At 38.0% G+C, this 20,481-nt stretch overlaps 1 protein-coding gene across 3 annotated transcripts in view; it reads left to right on the top strand.

The window, feature by feature from the left end:
- Positions 1-369: 369 nt before the first annotated feature.
- EHF (ETS homologous factor) overlaps positions 370-20,481 on the top strand; it is a 34,168-nt gene continuing 14,056 nt past the window's right edge. For 2 of the 3 annotated variants that reach the window (XM_085062690.1, XM_085062692.1), the window contains exon 1: positions 19,004-19,103. In XM_085062690.1, coding sequence (XP_084918816.1) covers positions 19,007-19,103 — 97 coding nt within the window. In that variant the 5' untranslated portion in view covers positions 19,004-19,006. Of the gene's footprint in view, positions 505-19,003; positions 19,104-20,481 lie in introns of those variants that run through there. The other variant, XM_085062691.1, reaches the window with a different exon arrangement.

Here is a 20,481-nt window from a genome sequence, read left to right as displayed (position 1 = left end):
TACTTTTAATTTAGGACATTCCTGCTTTTCACTTCTCCCCATTCTCATTATGATCTCCCTATCTACCTGAAATAACCTTAATTTCAAAAAATAAAAAAAATAAAAAAGAAGGGATGGTCTTAAAAAAACAACTACAAAGAAATCAATCCCTCATCCATTACCAGGTTTTTCTTTTGTTCTGGAGCCACGCGTTTAACCCGGTTAGACCTGTTCTCTTTGAATGCCGAGGACTGAGCTGGCCTTATGCAAACGCTCTCAACCTCATCTTGCTTGTTGTCGTTGTAGATCCAATCAAACGAACAGGAAGTGACCTAAGGAATTCCCCTATTGGCTGCTTGAGTGTTCAGCAAAATGTTTTAAAATTAGTATCACATCCATTTATCTTCACTCCTGGGAGCCTTTAGTTGACATAACCTAGTACCTGTGCTTACCCAACCTACTGTTCTGTAGTTTTCCCATTGCCTCAGTTCAGGATTTCCACTCCAGAATCTGCAGCTAAATGAGGTAAGGTGTTTGGGGTATTTATTATTTTTCTTAAATGCACTTCCTTTAAAATAACACCAGTGAAAATAAAAAATAACAATAATAATAATAATAAAGAATAATTGTCTGCTGGACTCCTGGCCACTATACTGAGCCTCTCCCTTCCAACTTTGGAACAGCAGCTAAGCTCATTTCATCAAAAGGCTTTTACTAATGTTACAATAAAGATTTCTGGTTTCCTGGTTTCAACTTACATCTTCTATTTAAATATTTCTGTTGTGTTTATGTTTGAGTGGAGCCAGATCCTGAGAATTTTTTCTATTATGATGTATCTCATAATATTCCGGGTCCTAAATCTGCTACTTTTGTCAAGAGAGTTGTCATCTGTTTAGTAAGACAGGGGAGAAAAAGTGGACTTTCTCAATACTATAGAGAGTGCTTGTGTCGCAGAACCAGGAGACACTCCACAATGACAGTGTTTCTATTCCTTTTCGTGATGAGGATGTTGATGGAGATTGTGTTCGTAACAAAAAATCCCCAAGTAAATTTACAATTTAGCTTGGTTTCAGCCTCAAGGCAATCTCTTGGCAGTTGTGTAGTGAAGGAGGTTCTGCTGATCTTAGTCCTGTCTAAGCAAAAACACTGCACAGAACCCGGCTCAGGCACTGGGTAGGTAAATATAGTGTGAGGCCCGCAGTGTCTTTGCTTGTTTAATTTGTTTCTGTTCCAATGGTAATTTTATTTTAATAGAACCAGAACTGGCCCCTTAAGGTATAGACACAGTTGTTCAAGTGGTTGTAGAAGAGAATGTAAAGAAAAAGTTGCTCAAAATCTGTGTTGATTTTGTAAAATATGTGTAATGGGCTTAGTGACAAATGTTTGCATTTGACCACATGAGATATTTGAGGCACATACTTTTGTGTCTATTCTTATAGAGTTATTGAATTATATCAGTAATGTACTTTTTGATTACTTCATCTAAAGATATATGTCATGTTTGCTTCTAAAATACGTAAAACTATCCTTTCTTTCTTATCTTTCCCATTTTTTAGAATTAAACAATTCTTAGAATTAGACAAGTTCATAATGACAGAAATATACCTTGGGGTAAAAATTTTCTTTAGTGATTTTATTTGTACTTGTCTCATATGACACTGTTAAACAGATATAACTTGCATCAGTATTTCCTGCGATTTGTGAAAACTTCAGTGAAATTTAAAAACAGGCTCCTTTAAGTTTTGCTTTGATAGCAAATTTACAGAGTGCATTTTAAGCCAGTTTCCTGACATCTGTTTTGTACTGTAGAAAATATCAGAGCTGGGAAATAAAACAGTTTTATATTTAATGCAAATGCAGAAACTGAAGAAAATGGTTGCAATTAAAACTAGAAAGACAACAGGATTAAAGTGTTTCACTTATAAATATCGCAGTGACAATTTAATTCCTGCCCTTTACAATTTTCAAAACTAAGTGATTGCTGCAAAAACAACATAGGACTTTCCAGAATTTTTCAAAGATAATTATATGACTTGAAGTAGAGCTTATCTTTTAGAAAAGTTTCAACTTGAAAAAAATGGTGCAGAAGTCCAGCGATGGAAATTCACCAGAACTTTTTCAAGTGCCCCAGCAATTAAATACCATTCTTCTAAAAATATTTTATCTCATTTTCAGTCTCACATGGTCTTGCTTTAACATTCAGCCACCTGATTTTTTGTCTCTTGACAGTTATTGCGAAGTTCCCCCGGGTAGTAAATTTCTTTTCCTTGTGTAGTTAGCTGAGGACAAGTCCTTTCTTAGCCTAGTCCCTGGTAATTGTAGTAGTCTGAGCTCCAAAGGCTGTTCCTTTTCATGGAGAAACTTACAGTACAGTGAAGGCTCAACCTGTTTTCACTGTAAGCTTTTCCATCCTTTAATCACTTCAATGCTCTCCTCTAATTTTTCCACAGCAGCTGTGAAATTTGGATCAGAGTCTGTAGGAACAGCAGTGCCAAACAGAGATATTATGAGTCAATATACTGGGAATTCCAGTTCAGGGGTTTATGAAGTGTGCCCAAGGCTTTCACAGAGCTGCCATCCTCCAGACACCCTTCTCCCCCTTGAGCACTGGCCCTGTGTGCAGAGACAAGGTTATCATTAGTAGAGATGTTTCCTTACATTTAGCTTTTCCATTTTTTTTTCCTACTCCAAGTGTCACTTGTAAAGCCTGTAAGAATGGTAGAAATACATATTTTCCACAAGTCCTGATACCAAAGGCTCTCATATCAGACCAAAATATCACTTTGCTTGCACCAGCACAAGTTAGGTTGGGCTTCACAGCAACCTATAGTGACAACCATATATTACCCCAGTCGTGGTGAGATCAGGTAGTAGAATGTGGTCTGTGTAACGTGGGATATTATTACCTTCCTGTCAACTGAAAGAATACGCTGTGGTATTGCCATAGTAATTTCTTATTGCTTTAGATATTCTCAGGGTTTTGTGGGTTCTCAGCAGTGGTGGAAACAGACAATAGGACAGTTGGACAAATGAAAAACTAAATCATTTTTCTCCCATGCAATTTCCTTAATTTTTTCATTCCCAATGAATTTTGTTAGCATTTATACTTTTTCTGTCTGGGAGGTGCAAGATAGCACATTACAATGGAGAGAGATCAAACTAAAACAGAAGAATCATCCAGAAACACAGATGGAGAGAGATTAGAGAGGAAAAAAGAAGGATTTCTGTAGGTGTGCCTGTGTTCGGACAAGAGCGACATGGTAGTCTGTTGCGTGTCCCACAGCAATTTTCATCAAACCCCCCTGTGAGGATGGAATTCTACACCTGCTGAAGAAGTGTGTATTTATGTACAATTCTCACAGAAAAGGATTAATGATTTTATTGACTCAGTGAACTCAGAGAACTGCCCACCAGCCATGACACCTTTCCAGAATCAGCACTTAGCTTTCCTTCCTTTTTCACCCCTTCCATGTCTTTTATAAATATGTCTAACTTAATGTCAGGCCCAAGCCAGGAAAACTTTTCACTGAATGTAATGTAGTCTGGATCTATTCTGTGGAGTCTCAAGTCTCAACATATCTTCTGTTGCTGTTAACTTGTTCAGATTCAATCCCCACACCAGTGCCCGAGCTCTTTCTGCAATACTAGGTATACCATCTCTGTGAACTGGGGCAGTGACCTACTGTACGGAGAGCCAGGTTGGAAAGTGGGTGCTCCAGGACAGACCTGTCTGGCTTAAAAATTTGTGACTGTGCTGAGATCAAAATACAGATAGAGATGAGTGACCCCTTCTTAATCTGAGGGCAGTGTACCCACTCTCTATAGGATTTTCTGCAGTCTTACAGGGCTCTCCTTCTCATCAGCCTTCCTACAGTTGTTAAGTAGGTATTCTTGTTGAGGTCTAGGCATTCCTGCAATGAGCAGCACATAAAAAGAAAATGGCCACAAACGTAGTTGTCATTTGTCATTACTAATGACACACAATATTAGGATGTGGTAAAACAAAATGTAAAGGCTTGTTATGCACAAGGAAATGAACAGAAACACTATTTTTGTAGCTGGCATAGTTTGTGATGTTTAATGAAATAGTCTCTGTCCAATCTCACAGCTTCATTACTATTGAATTTCAACCATAAAGTAATGGAATTTTCTCCCTAATGATAAGCACCTTCTGAGTGTTGGTGAAGTTCAACACCATCTTCAGCAAAGTGCTCTGGCTTCAGCCATTCAGCCAGCCCAGTGTTCAAGGGCACTTCAAGATCTCTAATCACAAATGTCTGTGTCTCTCCCTCACTGTCCCTGCCTCGGCACACTCTGCAGCTTACATTTGTTATGATCCTTGATGATCCAAGGAAGCATTTCAGTAAGTTTTCAAGAGGAGGGTACATTGCAAACTTGGTAACACTGAAACTCATGAGTAATGCTGTTGATCGAAAGGTTAAGCAAAGAAGGATTTGTTCTCACAGGTGGTATATGAAAAAGTAAGGATTAATTTGTTTTTTGTGGAAGTCATCAGGAGCCTTAGTATGAGAGCTCCTTTGAGCTCTACTGGGGATGCAGTTTGCACCAAATCCCTCACTGAATGCCTGGAATACTTGGGGCGTTTGTTGGTCGTTGGTCTACAGACAGGTGAGAATGAGTAAACATGGAGTCATGTAGCCAGTGGAGCAATCGACTGGCATTTGGCATTCTGCATGTCTCCCTCTGAGCAGGAGGCCTCAAAGACTCCCCTTCCAAAAGCTGACATTGCACATGGTTATCATTACCTATTCCTCTGCTGATCTTGTGAAATGTGCTTCACAGGAAAGAGTATGAGAACCAGTAGACAGAACAGCCAACTGGAGCTGGGTAATCACTGATTATAGACCAATAAGATGGGGTAATAAAAGATAATTGCTTTGTAGTGCTGGAAAGAAAGTAATTCTACCTAAAGGACCTACAAAAATGTAGAATAAAAGTTCTTGTCTATTATGGAGGAAGGACACAGACATAAAAATTAGAGATATTTTCTCAACTGACAATCAGATGTAGCCAGAATAATCTCCTGAGCCCCTAGAAGTCTGTAAGGATTAAGCACCTATGTGTAAAAATATGTTCTATTGCCTAAATTACTAGTGCCATCACAAGAAGAATTGGTTATGTTTTTTAAAATTTCTGAGTTTTCTTTCATTTAACAGTGAGCAGGTAACTAATTAATTTTGCTATATAGTTAAAGAACCCTTGTAAAACTGCCCAAGATGCTATGGTCAGGAATCAGACTAAGTCCATGATATAGTGATAACCCCCAAACTTTCTTAATGATTTTTTACTGCAACATGTAATTATTATTACACAATAGTTTAGAAGCTTGCATCTTGATGATGCACTTCCAAAGTATGCTTGCTTAAGCAATTGTCTCATAGATTGGAGGGGCTTTATCAGGGAGTCGAATTCTGACACACTCAAGGGTGCTGTTCTCATCTCTTTTGCAGTGAGATCTAACACAGTACTCACATAAAAGACTCTTAATACTCCCAGGCATCTGCCCTGACAGAAGAAGATGAAAAAGGTTTAGAAGACTGAATTAAGAGGTGATTAGATGAGCAAGATATCCTCATAGGCTTATCAAAATTGGAATGTACAAAATTAAATAGATGCAGTTTTTTCTACATTTAGTGACTCGCAGTTATCCTTACCCTCTCTGAGACTTTTAATGATGGAGCTGTAATACTTTGTAACAGCAGGTAGAAGCTTCCCTTTGTTCTTTAAAATCTTTAATGATTAAATATTTTTGGACGAGAGTCAATCCCATAAATTTCTTTGTCTGCCTTTTGCCGGTTCCAACAGTCATAACAAATACCCTGCGCTAATACATGGAATTATAGAATCATTTAGGCTGGAAAAGTTCTCTAAGAACATGGTGTCTAACCCTCAACTCAGCATTGCTGAGTCTGCCACTAAATCAAGTCCCTAAGTGCCATATCTTTATGTTTTAAGCACCTCCAGGTGTGGACACCCTGCCACTTTCCTGAGCAACCTGTTCTAATCCTCGATAACCTTTTTGGTGAAGAAGTGTTTCCTAATATTCAATTAAAACTCCCCTGGTTGAATTTGAGACTATGTTCTCTCATGCTGTTGCTTGTCACCTGAGAAAAGAGACTGACCCCCAACCTCCTTTCAGGTAGTTGTAGAGAGTGATAAAGTTTCCCCTGAGCCTACTTTTGTCCAGGCTAAAACCCCCCAGTTCCCTGAAATGCTCCTCGTAAGACTTGCAAATCCCTTATCTCCTTAACAGCCTCTCTTGCTATAGCTTTTAAAACAGGAATTCAAATATATTTTTTCCCAGTTTCAACCATTTCTGTTTTCCCATCTTAAGAGCCCCTTGATTTAATCCTTTAAAATGCAAATCCTTTAAAATGCAAAGCTATTGCTATTTGGCATGTCTGTTGTGTCAGTAGGTATAAATGAGTGACTGGCATTTTCTTGTAGTGAGTGAGGGGATGTTCATGCCAGGAGTCCTAGATCGAGCTACTGACTTCCATGTCTGCCAGTTTTGCCCTGTGCTGCAGTAGGTTTTTTTCCAGGAACACGTGCATGGCCTGAGAGCTGGGGTGCCCAGGGCTGCCCTTCCCCAAACCCTGGACTACAAGCAATATAGTCAAGGCATCAGCCTTCCTTATGATAGCTATGACACATCTTCAAAATTAAAAATCTAATGAAGATTTAATCATAAAAGATAAAAAGAAAAGAAGAAAATGCTTCCCAGCACCTGAAAGTAGCTGTTATAAGGATCCCTGATAACATTCCTTTCCCAGAACATTGTTAAAATAGGTATAATTCCATGGTAATAAATCTACTTTTGAGGAAAATAGTTGTTTGAAATAGTCTGAAAATATTTTTCTTGGTTTTGCTGGGGAAATCTCTTCCAGTTACATTGATGACTGAGATACATAGCAGTATAGGAGAGCAAAAAGAACTGGAGGAAGCAAGTTTTTTTCTGATTTCTGACTCCTCCAGCCTCCCTCTTCGAGACCTGCTACAAACTCAGCAGTTGCTGTAAGACCTGGCATTCTTGTACCAGAGATAGATAATTGAAAATGATATTTTAGTCTGTTTTACTGGTTACAGGATTATGATGTATCGAAGGAAACTTACTTGTCCTGGTCAGTCAGTCTGACTAATTAAAAGGCAAAAAAATTAAAGAGAGAGGGAAAAAGGGAAAGAAAAATTTTAAAAAGAAAAGTAAAAGAAATAAACAGGAAGATGAGGAATAGAGATGTTCAGTGAAAGAGAAGAAACAGGATCACAAAATTCATGTCCTAGTTTGGTTTTGGGACAGTCAGAGGCTGCCTTCATTTCAGGATTAGCGTGGTTGGGCTCTGCTGAGGGTTCCCTGGTGACCATATGCACAACAGCCACGTTAGGTGAGTTTATTGCTCCCAGTACAGCTGCTCTGGGGATATTGCTGCCTGTGTGCCTTAGTTTGGTTCTTCACATTTCTGTCTTTTACAAACAATTCTACATTTGATATTGATATTTGATACTCGGACAACTTGAATATAGGTTTTTACAAGTCAGTTGATTCCCTATGGTCAGGAGACTTTCTTTTGAAAATTCTTTTCTTTCATTGTGATTAAAAGAGAAAAAAAAAAAAAAACAGACCAAAAAAAAATCCTAAACCACACAAACAGCCAAAAACCAACCAATCAACCAACCAAAAAAACCCAAATAAACAATCAAACAAATAAAAACAAAAAAAAAAAAGGAAGGAAAAAACCCTACAGAAATAGCCACAGTTCCACAGAACTGTTCACAGAACAGAAATTTTGAATTTCAGCCAGCTCTGCTTAGGAATTTCTAGCTCATTTTCAGGATCGTACATAGGTCAAGGGCAGCTTTTTGATTTAATGCTTCAACTGTAGTTTTAATTGTTTGGCTAACTTATCATTCAAATCTCTACCAGTCACATAATAGCCATGATGCATAGAAGAATTTTGGTTTCAGTCTGAACAGGTCTTTTTTTTTCTTGAGGATTCTTTCTCTTGTTTAATACCTTCTCTCTGCCCTCAAAAAACCCACATTCAACCTAACTCATCTGCATGTTGAAAGATTTCCTGGAGACGTGATGCAATGGATAGCGATGGAGCTTCAGCTGGAAGATATGAGCTGGACTGACTTCTCCATTGACTTGTTATGTGACTTCAGTGAATAATTTCAGCTCAGTGTCTCAGTTTTCCTATTTGTAATGAGGATACAATGCTGGTTCCTTCCCCCATTTCTGTGTTTTGTGCTATTTAGTGCCTTTGCTGTCTGTGTGAACTCTTCCTTCCGTGCTCCATGATTGTCAGTGTTTCAGGAGTTTTTCCATCACCATAGATGCTATTAGAGTAGATGAGCCCTGCAGGCTTAATTTTCAGAAGAACTTAAAAGTAACTCAGTTCCCATCTGAGTACCTACTTCTCATGGACTCAATGTTATTTTTTTTCTCCTGTGAAATAGCAGATTAAGAGTTGGAGTGTGTGTGGGTTCATATGGGAAAGCAAACCCTCCCAGATTTTCAGGTTTTCTTTATCTCTCAAGAAAGCTCCTTTACTGTTTACATTTAATTTGCTGCTTTTTCCTAGTAATTTTTGAACCACCACATCTTAGCTGCTTTTTCTTTATGTATTTGAATGACATTTCTTCTGACTCCAGTCTTAGAACAGGGTCTTACTTTGACTGGTTCCATTGATGGAAAAGAATAGTATTGAGTTCTTTTCTGACACCAGGTTATTCTGTTGCAAAGGACTATTTGTGAAACAGGAGAGAGTTCACATAAGAATTGAAAGAGCACATTTGTACAAAACCCAATGGGAAAAGCTCTATCATCAAACCGGCCCCGGCTGTTGAGGCAGATGCCTGGCTTTGCTTTTTTTGTTTATATTCCAACAAATCAAAGCTGACCTGTGTTGTTATCGGAGTAGAGCAGCAGGTGCAAAAAAATAACTCTGCTGCCAACTCAAACGAAAGGGTAAGACTAATACCCTCTGGGAGGTATTGAGGAGATAACAGAGAGCCATGCCAGCAACTGAATTAACGGCTCTATTTACGGTGGGTTTTACTTAATAACCTGCTCCTAACACTGACACATAAATACTCCATTGTATTGTTTAACGCAACCACTGGAGAAATCAATGGAAACAGGATGGGCAGCTCTGGCTGTGCCAGGTGAGAAGGACCGACGCCACGGAAGCGTTGCTCTTCTAACCACAGGCAGGAGGGAGTCAAGGAAGGTGTTCTTGGCTTTTACAGAAGTGGGGAGACATCATTTCCCACAACATCTTAACTTACCTGTCAAAAGTGGCTACAGAGCAAGGAAACCTCATTCCCCCATTTTCTGGTGGCTTTTAATAAAGGCAGTGAGCATAAATAGGTGGTGGCATATATGTAAAGTACTGTCTCAGTGCCATGTGGCTCTGGAAGGCTCACAGTCCTCAGACCAGGGGACAAGTGAGCCTGCTGCTAAACCCAGCAGTAAAGCCAACAGCTCTTGTGCAGCTGTTGGAGTGGGATGCCAGGGAAGTGGTATTGCAATCTCTTATTCTTTTCACAACAAATACAATATGAAGAAACCACATGGATATAGCTGGACTCCAAGTAAATGTTTACTAAAAACACACAAACATGAAAGACTGAAAGGCAGTCAAAGTAATGGTCTGACAGCAGCTTTCTGAAACAGGGTCTGTGAGCTTGACTGGGTTTCAGTGATAGCCACCCAGTAGAGTACAACTTTCTTTGCAAACAGACGCTCATCTTGGGGTACTTGGTAGTCTGGGGAGCAGTGCAGGGTAAGCAGGCGTCCTGGATGGAGCTACCCCATAAGTGGGATCAGCAAGTCCCAGCTTGGTACTAGGGAATGTGGTAGAGAAGTTAATAGCCAAAAAACCCCTCCCTGTCAGCTGTGCAGAATGATCCTTCCCGCCATGAACCCTGCATTGCCTCTGCTACATCTCCTCTTTGAAATATGCTTTTGCTATCCCATCAGCAAAAAAGTGTGATCCTATTATGGTTAGTCAGGCAGTGGGTCGTAACACTGTATAAGCACTGCAATTAAGTAGATTGGATCCCCAGAAAGCTGCATAAAATGCTTTATGCTTAACTTCGAGATTCTCTGTCCTAGTTAATTTGTGCTGTGATGCTCATGTATTTAATGAAGAAGCACAATCAGTTTGTTGATTAAATGAATAAAATCATGTAAAAAGTAGTAGCCCAATGGGAAAATTTGCACTTTCCCCAAGACACTGTTTTGGGTCTCCATCCCAAGTTCCTTATTCTGTTTGGTTCTCACTCAGAAACCAGCCCTAAAGAGGAATCTTGCAGTTTACAGGCAGATGCCCTCTATAAAACAAATATATGAAACAGAGTTTACAAAAAAGAAAAGAGAGAAAAAACACAATTGCTCTTTTTTTTTTTTTTTTTTAAAGTAGGCAAATTAGTGGTTGTTACTGTTGAAAACCAGACTAGCCCCATAACAAAAGAGAAATGCTGGTGGTGATAGTGGTTAAAATAAACTTCCACATGAAATACTGTCTGTTGCTGCAGCATATATCTGAGTAGCTGTTATGTCAGCAACGAGTCAGCATCTAATGAGAGCCAAACAAGAATACAAACACAATTATTACTGTTATTATTGTCATTATTCACTAACAACTGAACAGTCACACAGGCTATATTAGCAGTATGGAAAACAGTTCCCTCAATGTGCTGCTAGTCTTTAAAGCAATGCAAAGAGAAGCTGTCATGGAAGGTAGAGGGAAGTGGTTGGGAAACCAGAGCCAAGGGAAAAGGAGAAGGTGTTAGAACATGATGGTAATATTTTGTTAGCTGATGAGGTTCATGTGTAATTATAGACGTGTGGCTTGTCAAGTTACAGGGCCATCTAGAGTGCTTTTCGGCCATTTGTATATTTAGTGTATTGTAAGCAAAAGAAAGGTGTTTAGCAAAAGCAGATTAGGGAGATGAGCTGGCTCCTGGTTAGAGGAAGGATGTACCAGAGAGATAGGAAGGACATGAAAGGAGGTGTGGAGTTGTTCCATGAGGTGTGGTATTAAGTGCTGAAAGAAGAATAAAGAGCAAAGGCAGTTTTTCCCATTATTGTGTTTCCAAGACTCCGTATACCTGAGGCTAGCCTGATGAACCTATGGCAAATGACTTCTAAATATTCCAGAAAAAATGATTGACCCAAATTATCATGAACTTGCTGAAGTGGTGCAGACAGTAATGAAAGCATTGCCATATACCAGTCAAAGCCAACTCTGAAAAATGAAAAAGAAAATAGCCTGCTTATTTTTGGCTAGTTTTTAATGATTCTATCTGCTTGTTCCAAATATCCTAAGAATACATTACTGCAGATATAACCCAAACATCTATCACAAGAAATAAAACCTTTTCTTGACTCACTTTTGTCTCAACTCTATGATAGCAATTTCACTAATATTATATGGCTCTGTGCACAGAACTTCTGCAAAAAGGAGGATGAGTTTTTTGACAGTAAAATAAATGATGATATTGTTCTTTTCATATTCAAAAACTAGTGGCATGGCAAGACCATGCACATCTAGCTGGTGATGTGACAGGAAAGCATGGATCTGAAACACCAGATTCTTGTTAAGTGGCAGTTTCCATTTCACTGTTTTCTCTGCTAAAGTAACACGACAATGGGTAAAATTTGCAGAAGTACAAACCTTTGGTAGTTAACACTGTCAGACACATCTGTGCCTCAAGGACTCTCTGTTCACAATCTGCTTTCTGTTTGCTTCTGATTTAGAAAAACAAACAAACAAAAAGCCTCCTCTTTAAAAAATCTTCCTTTTATTTTCATTTTACTAATGAGTACTTTGAAAATTGAAGTCAGTTCATATGAAGATTATTGGCAAAAAAGGGGTCAGAGAAAAAACAACCTATGAGTCTTTGCATATCATCAAGTAATTTTCTTGCATTCATAAAGTGAACTTTGTTCTCTCTCAAAAAGGAAACTGAACTATGGTTTTGTCTTTAAATTACATCGTTAAAAGAGAGATAAGAACCAAACCCAAACCCTGGAGCAGAGGGATAGCTCAGATACAGATCTAGATCCTAACTTTTCTACCCAAGGTTCTCTTTAGTTAAAATATATATGCAAGATTTTGAAGCATCCATATGAACATGTTAAAACAACCACCACATATCTCTTACAAAAGTTGCCTTGTAGTGCATCATGAAAATAAGATCTTTAGTAATAAAATATTCCAATCAAGCTTTATTTGAATTTGTTTATCATGATCCTATCTGTAATGTAGGTATATGTTAAACACTCCTGTTCTATTCATCTTCCTTTTTCTGGTCTTTCAGTTTACCTTCATGTATACATTTAATGTACAAGGTTCAAAGAAAACAAAAGAATAAACCAAAGTCTTCCTTTCCAAAAGCCCGCAACAGTAAATGATCAAGGATTCAATGTAGTCTCTGAAAGCTCACCAAGAGCTCACCACTTTTACACATGCAAAGGTGGGTTTATGTACATGAACCACAGCTATATAGTAAAAAAATACGTTAGCATAGAAACATGCACTTCAGAGAGGTGTAGTAGGAAAAAAATTAGCCCCAAAGACCCAAACCAGAATCCTGCATATTACGAATTTCAGAGATTATTTAGAAAAGTTTCTTAGAAAAATGATTCCTTGAACTTTATACTCGTAATGTGATTCAGTAAACAGATTTTTTTACAATGGCCCAAAGGCACATGAGATGGACTAAAAATGAAATGCATCAAACACTCGGTATGTTTTACAACAAATATTATGTGATCAGAGTGCTTCTTCACATGAACGTTCTTCAAAGCTTTCTAAGAGTTTTTCAGTTCTCTCAGTGGTGAGTCTTGAGGTTATTATCAAACACATCAAGCTGCACAGACTGTCACCTGAATGGTACCTTGCAGGCCATAGCAAATTGATCTGAAGTTGAGCTTTTTGTTGTAAAGTGGATGCCTGCAAGTAATCAGCCTACAGATGAGTTGTTTCTCTTGAGGCTTCTCTCTGCTCTATAGGCACTACAGGTGTGGAAACAAAGAAGTGTGTGATAGCTACAAGTGGATCTACATGGCCAGAAGAGATGCTAACACACTGCAGAAAAGGTCACATCTGAAAGTGAGCCATGGCATGGGTGATATCTTATCTGGGAGTCTGGCACAGACACCAAGGATGAACCTGAGACCTTTGCAAATTAGACAGATAAAGATCATAGGGCAATCTTTGGGTCAGCCATAACTGTATGTATAGACACACTGGCTCAAACTAGGACCCTGGAGCCCTGGTAGTAATGCACATTAAATGAAAGGGAATAAAAAACCCCCTAACAGAAGACCCAAAGCTCACAGGAACATGCAAACAGGCTTTCAACATTCATATATTCAGTTTGTGCCTGCCCTTACCACCACTGGAGATGTAAAATAGCTGGTTGGAATGCAAAGCAGCTAATTGATCATATACATTACAAGTACAAGGCATTTATGTTTCCGAAGTAGCCGTATGTGTAAAACAAGTCCACGTGCTGTCTTGTACATGTTCTGTGTTTGTTACGGCTTGAAAATTCTGCCTACTTAGTGGTCTTTTGATTTTTCAAGAAAAGGATTAAAAATCCAGATTTTGTTACTCTTCAATTGCAATTATCACTTGGTATTATTTATTTTAGATTACTGTGTAAGTCTTTGACTGTAATCCAAGATGCAGTAATGATCTAAAATATTTAACATACTCTGTAGATACTTGTTCCATAAACTCCAAGCCCTGAAAAGCAGGGATTGTGTCTTCACTGTGTACATAACAGACTTCAAAGAAAGTAGGCCCAGGTGAAATCTACATTTGAAGTTCAGCCATGATGGTAAAAGGGGAAAAATGGGGAAGAATCCCATAGGTAAATATGCCAGAAGAGATCCACCCTTTTGGACACGCCAGGAGGAGCTGCGCTGAGCTTGTCTCAGCTAGAAGTCACTCTTAGACTTTGCATAGCTTACAGGTGGAGTCATGGCTTAGTAGTTTCAGTCTGTTTTGCCCTAGACATTGTTGTTGTGTTCTGCTCACGGTGCATGGCTTAACCACCGGGAGGGCTGGGGGCCTCCTGCCCCTGTGGAGCCCTTTCCCCTGTGGGCTCCCCCTCCATACTCCCTTAGTTCACTTCAGAGTTGTGCCCATGAGCAACTATACAAATTGATATCAGAACAATCATTCTGGTTGTACTACTTTAGGATTCAATCACTTTCTCTGTACTGCTTATTCGCCTTTCCTGTGCTCAGAATTTTTGTGTCGTTTAATATAAGTTGTTCTTGAGAGATTCTGGTTTAAAGAAAGGAGAAACTTTATGGATGTTAAGATTGATTGGGTTGAATGTGGAAATGGGGATCAAAGTAATTTATTTTCAGAGCACACCTGTAGTGCAATAAAATAATTCGCATAGAGTGCACTATACAGTGTTCAAGGTTCAAGGATTTGTAAATATATTTTTCTGCAATGCTGGATTTGCTCCACAGGCAGGCCATGGCTCCTTGCTCTTTCCATTACCACTGTTTACTCAGAGTGGTCAGGTGGTCATGGAAAAGAAGAGGAGCAGAGCAAATGACCTCCTGCTACTGCCAAGTTGCTGGGTTGTGGTTCAGCCCAAGCTCCTTCAGACTCCAGTGGGAGTTCTCACTAAGACAGGACTTCAGGGTTTGGTCTTAGAATACCACCTGATAAAATGAATGTAGGTAAAAGAATTTTTTTTTTTTAAATTAAATAATCCCTTCTAATAATACTACCTCTCTAGAAAGAATTTTGCTGAACACCAATGCACAACTGTATTTAACTGTGCTGATTGAGTAAAGTGTTATTTGCATAGTGTTATAAATTATTCCTCAGAGATGGCATCTCTTCAGGGGAACAGAATGGGAATGTGTGTACAGACATCTGCCATGCACAGACATAGGCATGTGTGTGTGTATGTGTATAAAAATACATGTGATTATATACTCATATGATATTTCATATGTGCTTTCATTTATAATGTACCCAGTCATAATAGAGGAGCAGGTCTTAAGATCTTTATATTATTTTCCAAAATCTTAGCTCAGCTAGAATCCTTTTTTAACATGGCTTCCAGAGGAAATGAGGCTTTTGTGGTTATTCCGTGTTTTGGCTTTTACATTTGACCTGTAACAATCTTTGAGTTTCATCACCAATTTTAATTAAATTTGATATGGGGGTAGAAGTCCCAGAGATACGAAGTTTTTACAGGATTAATGAAGACTGGCTGCCAAGTACAGAAGGAAAATCCATTAATACTTGATCTGAAAGAAAGAGTGACGCTTGAGCTCACTGCTTTGAGACAATGAGATATTATGAATGCCCCAACCGTGGGAAAAACTTCAATCAGCACTCACATCTTACTAGACACAAGAGAATCCAACCACAAGATACACATTCATAGGAAACCAAGCTTCATTAGTTCCACAATTCACTTTGATACATGGAGTATAATTAAAAGAAAACTGAGCATCTTATGTGTCCTTCCCCTTGAGGTTTCACGCCCTTTAACCAGGTTTGTCTGTACACCAGGAAGATTTGAGCATTTAGCCCTAAACTAGTGAGGAACACGGTGCCTCCAATATCCTGACTCAAAACCTTTTCAAGTATGGGATTAGACACTACTATAAGTATAAATCTTCCATGATTTTTTAGCAAAAAAAGGCATATACACGGTGATACGAAGAAAATCACAGTTTTATTTTTATACAGAAGATATTGTTGAGCATAATGCTGTGTGCTTCCAAGCAAAGGTGTGGAAATTGTTAGCAGGACTGTATACTCCTCCTGAACAAAGAGCTAGAATGATTTCCAAATAGGGAACGCCCTTGCATTAAGATAAAGGAGGTGAGCTGACAATTTTTGAGACACCAAAAAACCCATTCCTTGAGTAATATGCAGAACTTTGGCAAAGTTTGGGTTAAAGCTAAATCCAGTCCTCTTTCTGTGATTAGTGTGATATTGTAAATTCACTCTCTTAGGCACAATTTTTCCTATAGGTGATACTGGAAATTAATTAAGTTATTCTAGTTTTGATAATTTATTTAGCTTCCAAAACCGCGATGTGTTGACTGATTAAATTGTAAAGCGAGTTCCATGGACATTATTTGAAAATAATACTGATGACCAGGGATACAGGGAAGGGCAACTGTCTGCTGGACTGCAATGGTGAGAGGACATTTTAAAGGAAAGTAACATCCATATCTAGGGAAAAGTCTGTCAGAATTCTTATTTTCAGATCTCTGAAGTGCATTTGTTTTAGTTGCTGCTGGAATGGAAAAACTGTGCAAGACACATGATTTGGTTTATTTAACTATCCATAGCTTCAGTTGCCAAATCAAAGTGTCACAGGATCTTTTGGTTTGGAAATTCACTTGATGAGCTAGGAAGAAAAAAAACCCCGAATTTTCAGGACCAAATTACACAGAAATAATTTCAGTTCATATGCACACATTTTTCCAGAGACATTTGTAAGCATTTTGCACAAGTTGTGAAACCTGTGTAGAAGTCCAGAAACTACAGAAGTTGTAGAATACAAAACCACATAACACGGTACTTGCAATTCTGAGATAGCTTCTGTAAATGCAACTTCAGATCAATGGATTTAAGTTATGAAGTGCATATGAAGTGCATGTTACATTTTTTTTTAAAGTGAATTCACCAACCAAAGTTTCTAAGTGTTTTCCTGATTCTCAAGTTTTATAGTTTTTCCAGAATAGCTGGTATTCTACCTCACCTCTATTTGATACTGTAATAAGTTCTTTTTCATTAATATTTCATTCATTCATACCTAATTGTCTTTAATGATTAAAACCAAAGTTAAAGAAATAACTTGATACATCATCAACCTGTACAGCCTCAGAAGTGTACGTATTGACTGTCAAATATGCATTATTGCTTAAAAGTTCTTACACATCAAGTATATAATTTGTATACGTTATAGGCTGAACACCTTTATAATTATGGTATTGAATTCAAGTGCTTCCTCACACCTCACTCACAATACTAAGTCACTTGGCCTTCACATTGGGCTAAAGAATATTTTATAACTTGTATAAATGTACTGACTGATATGATAGTCATCTTTCATTTGGCCAGAATGGGACAAGTAGTATCTGTACCTCAATTGTTAATATTTTATAACCCCATATACCTACTATGAGAAATTAAATCCTCCTTGCTAGTGGTCACTTCACAGAGTGGCTAGAGATAAAAGTGGAAAGCAACTGCTAAATTATCCATGGTTTGATTTTGCCATCCTGCGTAGCTACAAAAAATAAAAAAAACCCCCACAAAAACAACAAAACAAAACAAAACAAATCCAAAAAGGCAAAAAAACCCCAAAACCAAAAACCAACCAACCAAACAAACCCCCCCCAAAAAACCAGCAAAACCCCCCCTGAAGTAGTTTATACTGTAAAGTGCCATTCCCTATGATAAACTTTATAAACTTACGCTTTGGCTTTTTCAGCAATGGTCAGTAAGCCCTCTCTCTCCCTTTGTTTCACTGAATATATAGAGGAGTAGGGGGGCAGGGGGAAGAAGTAGATATTTGTAACTTTTAAGTTACATGATTTATTTTAAGTGACAGAGGAAAATACCAATCCAGGTCATTTTTAGAGTGCTTCTTTAAACCCAAGGCCGTAAGTGTTTCTATTGACTCCTTGTATCAAAAAGGTTGCTGGCATGAGCTTGTAGGGGATAGAGGGATGTGCTCTCAGTGGAAGTTTTTCACTGGCCTCAGCGGATGAACAGCCAAGACCAGTGACTTTAACCTTCACAAGTTCATTTCGTATTTCATAATCTTTTTAATTTCAGGGTGAAGTCTAGTTGCATGCACATGCCATCCTGATGTCTAATGTTTTGTTTTTACAGACTTTGTGGCTTTCAATATTTTTGAATAGTGGTTTGGTTTTTGGTTTTTTTTTCCCTGTGTATATAAGAATTACAATCCAAAGCCTTTATAATGTTTAACAAATTACTTTCCCAATCTCCTCGATAATGTCTTTGGTTATAATGTATATTTTTAAACTTTACAACTTCAAACTACTGAAAGATCGTGCCTGGGGAATTTTGTATATTTTCACTGGAATGATTGGGCATGAGATAAACGTGACATTTTTCTAAAATATCACACAAGTAGGGTTTTTTTAAGTATAAAAAAGTAAAGGACAATTTTTCTCATGGTGCTAATGCTAAGATACATGGAAAGGAAAGTTTGCTTAAAAAGGGAATGCTATCTTGGGGCTGGTGTCACTCCAAAATATTGATTCTTTTACAACAATGGCTGTCTCATTTACAAGATCTTTGACCATCTGATTTTTTTTGTGATTTGAAATGTATGATCAGTGATATTTGTTACCAAGAAGTGTTATAGACACTGCTGACACAGATCAGATAAGAAACTGGGTCAGCTGACAAGATATTCCCTGTAATGCTACCTCCTTGTAACATTATTATGTGTATCCTTCTGTGTGAAGGATTTTCTGAGCATGGCTTGTAGTCTACTATATAGTTTCATTTCCAATTCTTGAAAAGTCCTTTCTATCTCCTAAAAAAAAAGAAAAAGAGGAAAGAAGAACATTTCCCTTTGAGATAGAAAAGAAAAAAGTAAAACTATTTGATATTTCACTTCTCAAAGCTTAGCAGTTTTCATGCATTGCTCTGTCAGGAGCCTTGTCTTTTCATTCGGCTTCTTTTCTGATTACAGATTATTCATTTATGGATGGGCAGCTGTAGAAACTTGCTTCTTGCATATGCAAATTAATCATGGTAATGTTTATCATAAGGAGATTTTGTGGCAGTGGAAAAGGGGTTGTGTCAACATGTTCTTGATTTCAGTTGTATCTTCTTCTACAAATGGAATTGGCCTCCTTGCTTCACCTTCAGTGGATTTTTTTTTTTTTTTTTTGTGCCATTTACCTCTTGGACTAGACACCGCTCACTAAGCAAGCTGTTTAATTCACTTACAGATCATGATTTTGGAAGGAGCTGGCAGAATGAGTATCAATTCCAGCAGCAATCTACTCCACCAGCAGCCTTCCTGGACAGACGGATATTCCACATGCAATGGTAGGAGGAATTCAACTGCTCTGAGCTGTGTTCTTTTTGGGGAGGCTGGGGAGAAGGGGCTGCTACACCTTTAAGTATTATTTTTCAGTAGTACTAATTTACTAGAGTTTCATTTCTGGTAAGAAAAATTTCCATTTATTACTTTATTTGTAAAAAGCTGAACTTCCAAAAGAGACCAGTTTATTGTTCATTTCCTTACTGGCTCTTTTTCTTAAAATTTAATGGTGTTGAAAGTGCCAGAAGTTCTCTCTTCTCAGTCCAGAATTCTTTCTCTCTTACCTTTATCCCTCGTGTTTCCTCTGAACCAACATTACTCTTTAATGCTAATCACCCCTCTGGCTTTCCAGGGGAATAGTCTTTTTGCTCCTTTGCTGTATTTGCTTTTTCATCTCAAATTACTAGATAGCTTTCTAATTAGACTGGCATTAACACAATAGATACCTTGTGATTTTTTCTCTTTTTTTCTTCTTACTGTTTTCTGATTATATATCTGTGTATATAAAAATGTATTCATATATATTCTCTCAGTATAAAAATATGTATATTAACCTATATCCCTATGTGTAGTGCTTGACATAATTTTAAAATTCTTTTCATTATTCAATGGACAGGTAAATCTTAAAATCTAAGCAGTAACATACTGCAGTTGTCCTTCTAATCCAAATAATGCTGCAATAAAACTTACAATGAAAGTTCCCACTTAATGAAATCCTTATTCTTTTTTTTATGTCTAAATTCTAAATACACAGGAATACATCAACATGTGCTTAATAAATGTGCTTATCTGTCTATAAGAGATTAATAGAGAAAAAAAGTTCTGTCTGAGTTTCACTCTGCACAGGATTTCATGGAGGGAAATGGTGGGGGTCTATGTCAAATTTCCAGTGTGAAACTCCTCAAGATTCGCTTATGTTTTAGGGGCACAGGGGGCTCAAAGCTCAGACCAGCCAGCGCAATAATTCACCAGTTCAATTACTTCTACCTAGCTACCTTTTCCTTTCACTAAAGCATTTTCTCTAGCATTAGGATTCTAGTGGCCTCTGAAATCACTTTACTTCTCTGAAGTGATAAAAATACAAATCAACTTCCTTTCCAACGGGACACTTGACAGGTCCCGTAAACCTTTTTTTCTCTGACATACCACGCTGTTAATAACTTCTGCACTCATTCCACAAATCCTTCAAGCATTTGTGAGGAGGATGAGAACCAGTCCTGCAAATTCTCTAAGTTACTCACACGGGTCTTGTTGGCTAATATTGATAAAGTAAGCTAAGTAACTGTGGGGATTGTTTTTGTGTATACCTGGAAACTGTGTCCTGTATCTCAGCTGAAGAGAGCAGAGGTCTTGTGACACCTGAATGAAGGTGATTTCCTAAAA

Source organism: Lichenostomus cassidix, chromosome 5, assembly GCF_008360975.1.
Source record: "Lichenostomus cassidix isolate B80296 chromosome 5, HeHo_3.0, whole genome shotgun sequence".
Classification (NCBI taxonomy): domain Eukaryota; kingdom Metazoa; phylum Chordata; class Aves; order Passeriformes; family Meliphagidae; genus Lichenostomus; species Lichenostomus cassidix.
This window is presented reverse-complemented; position numbering and strand designations above follow the sequence as displayed.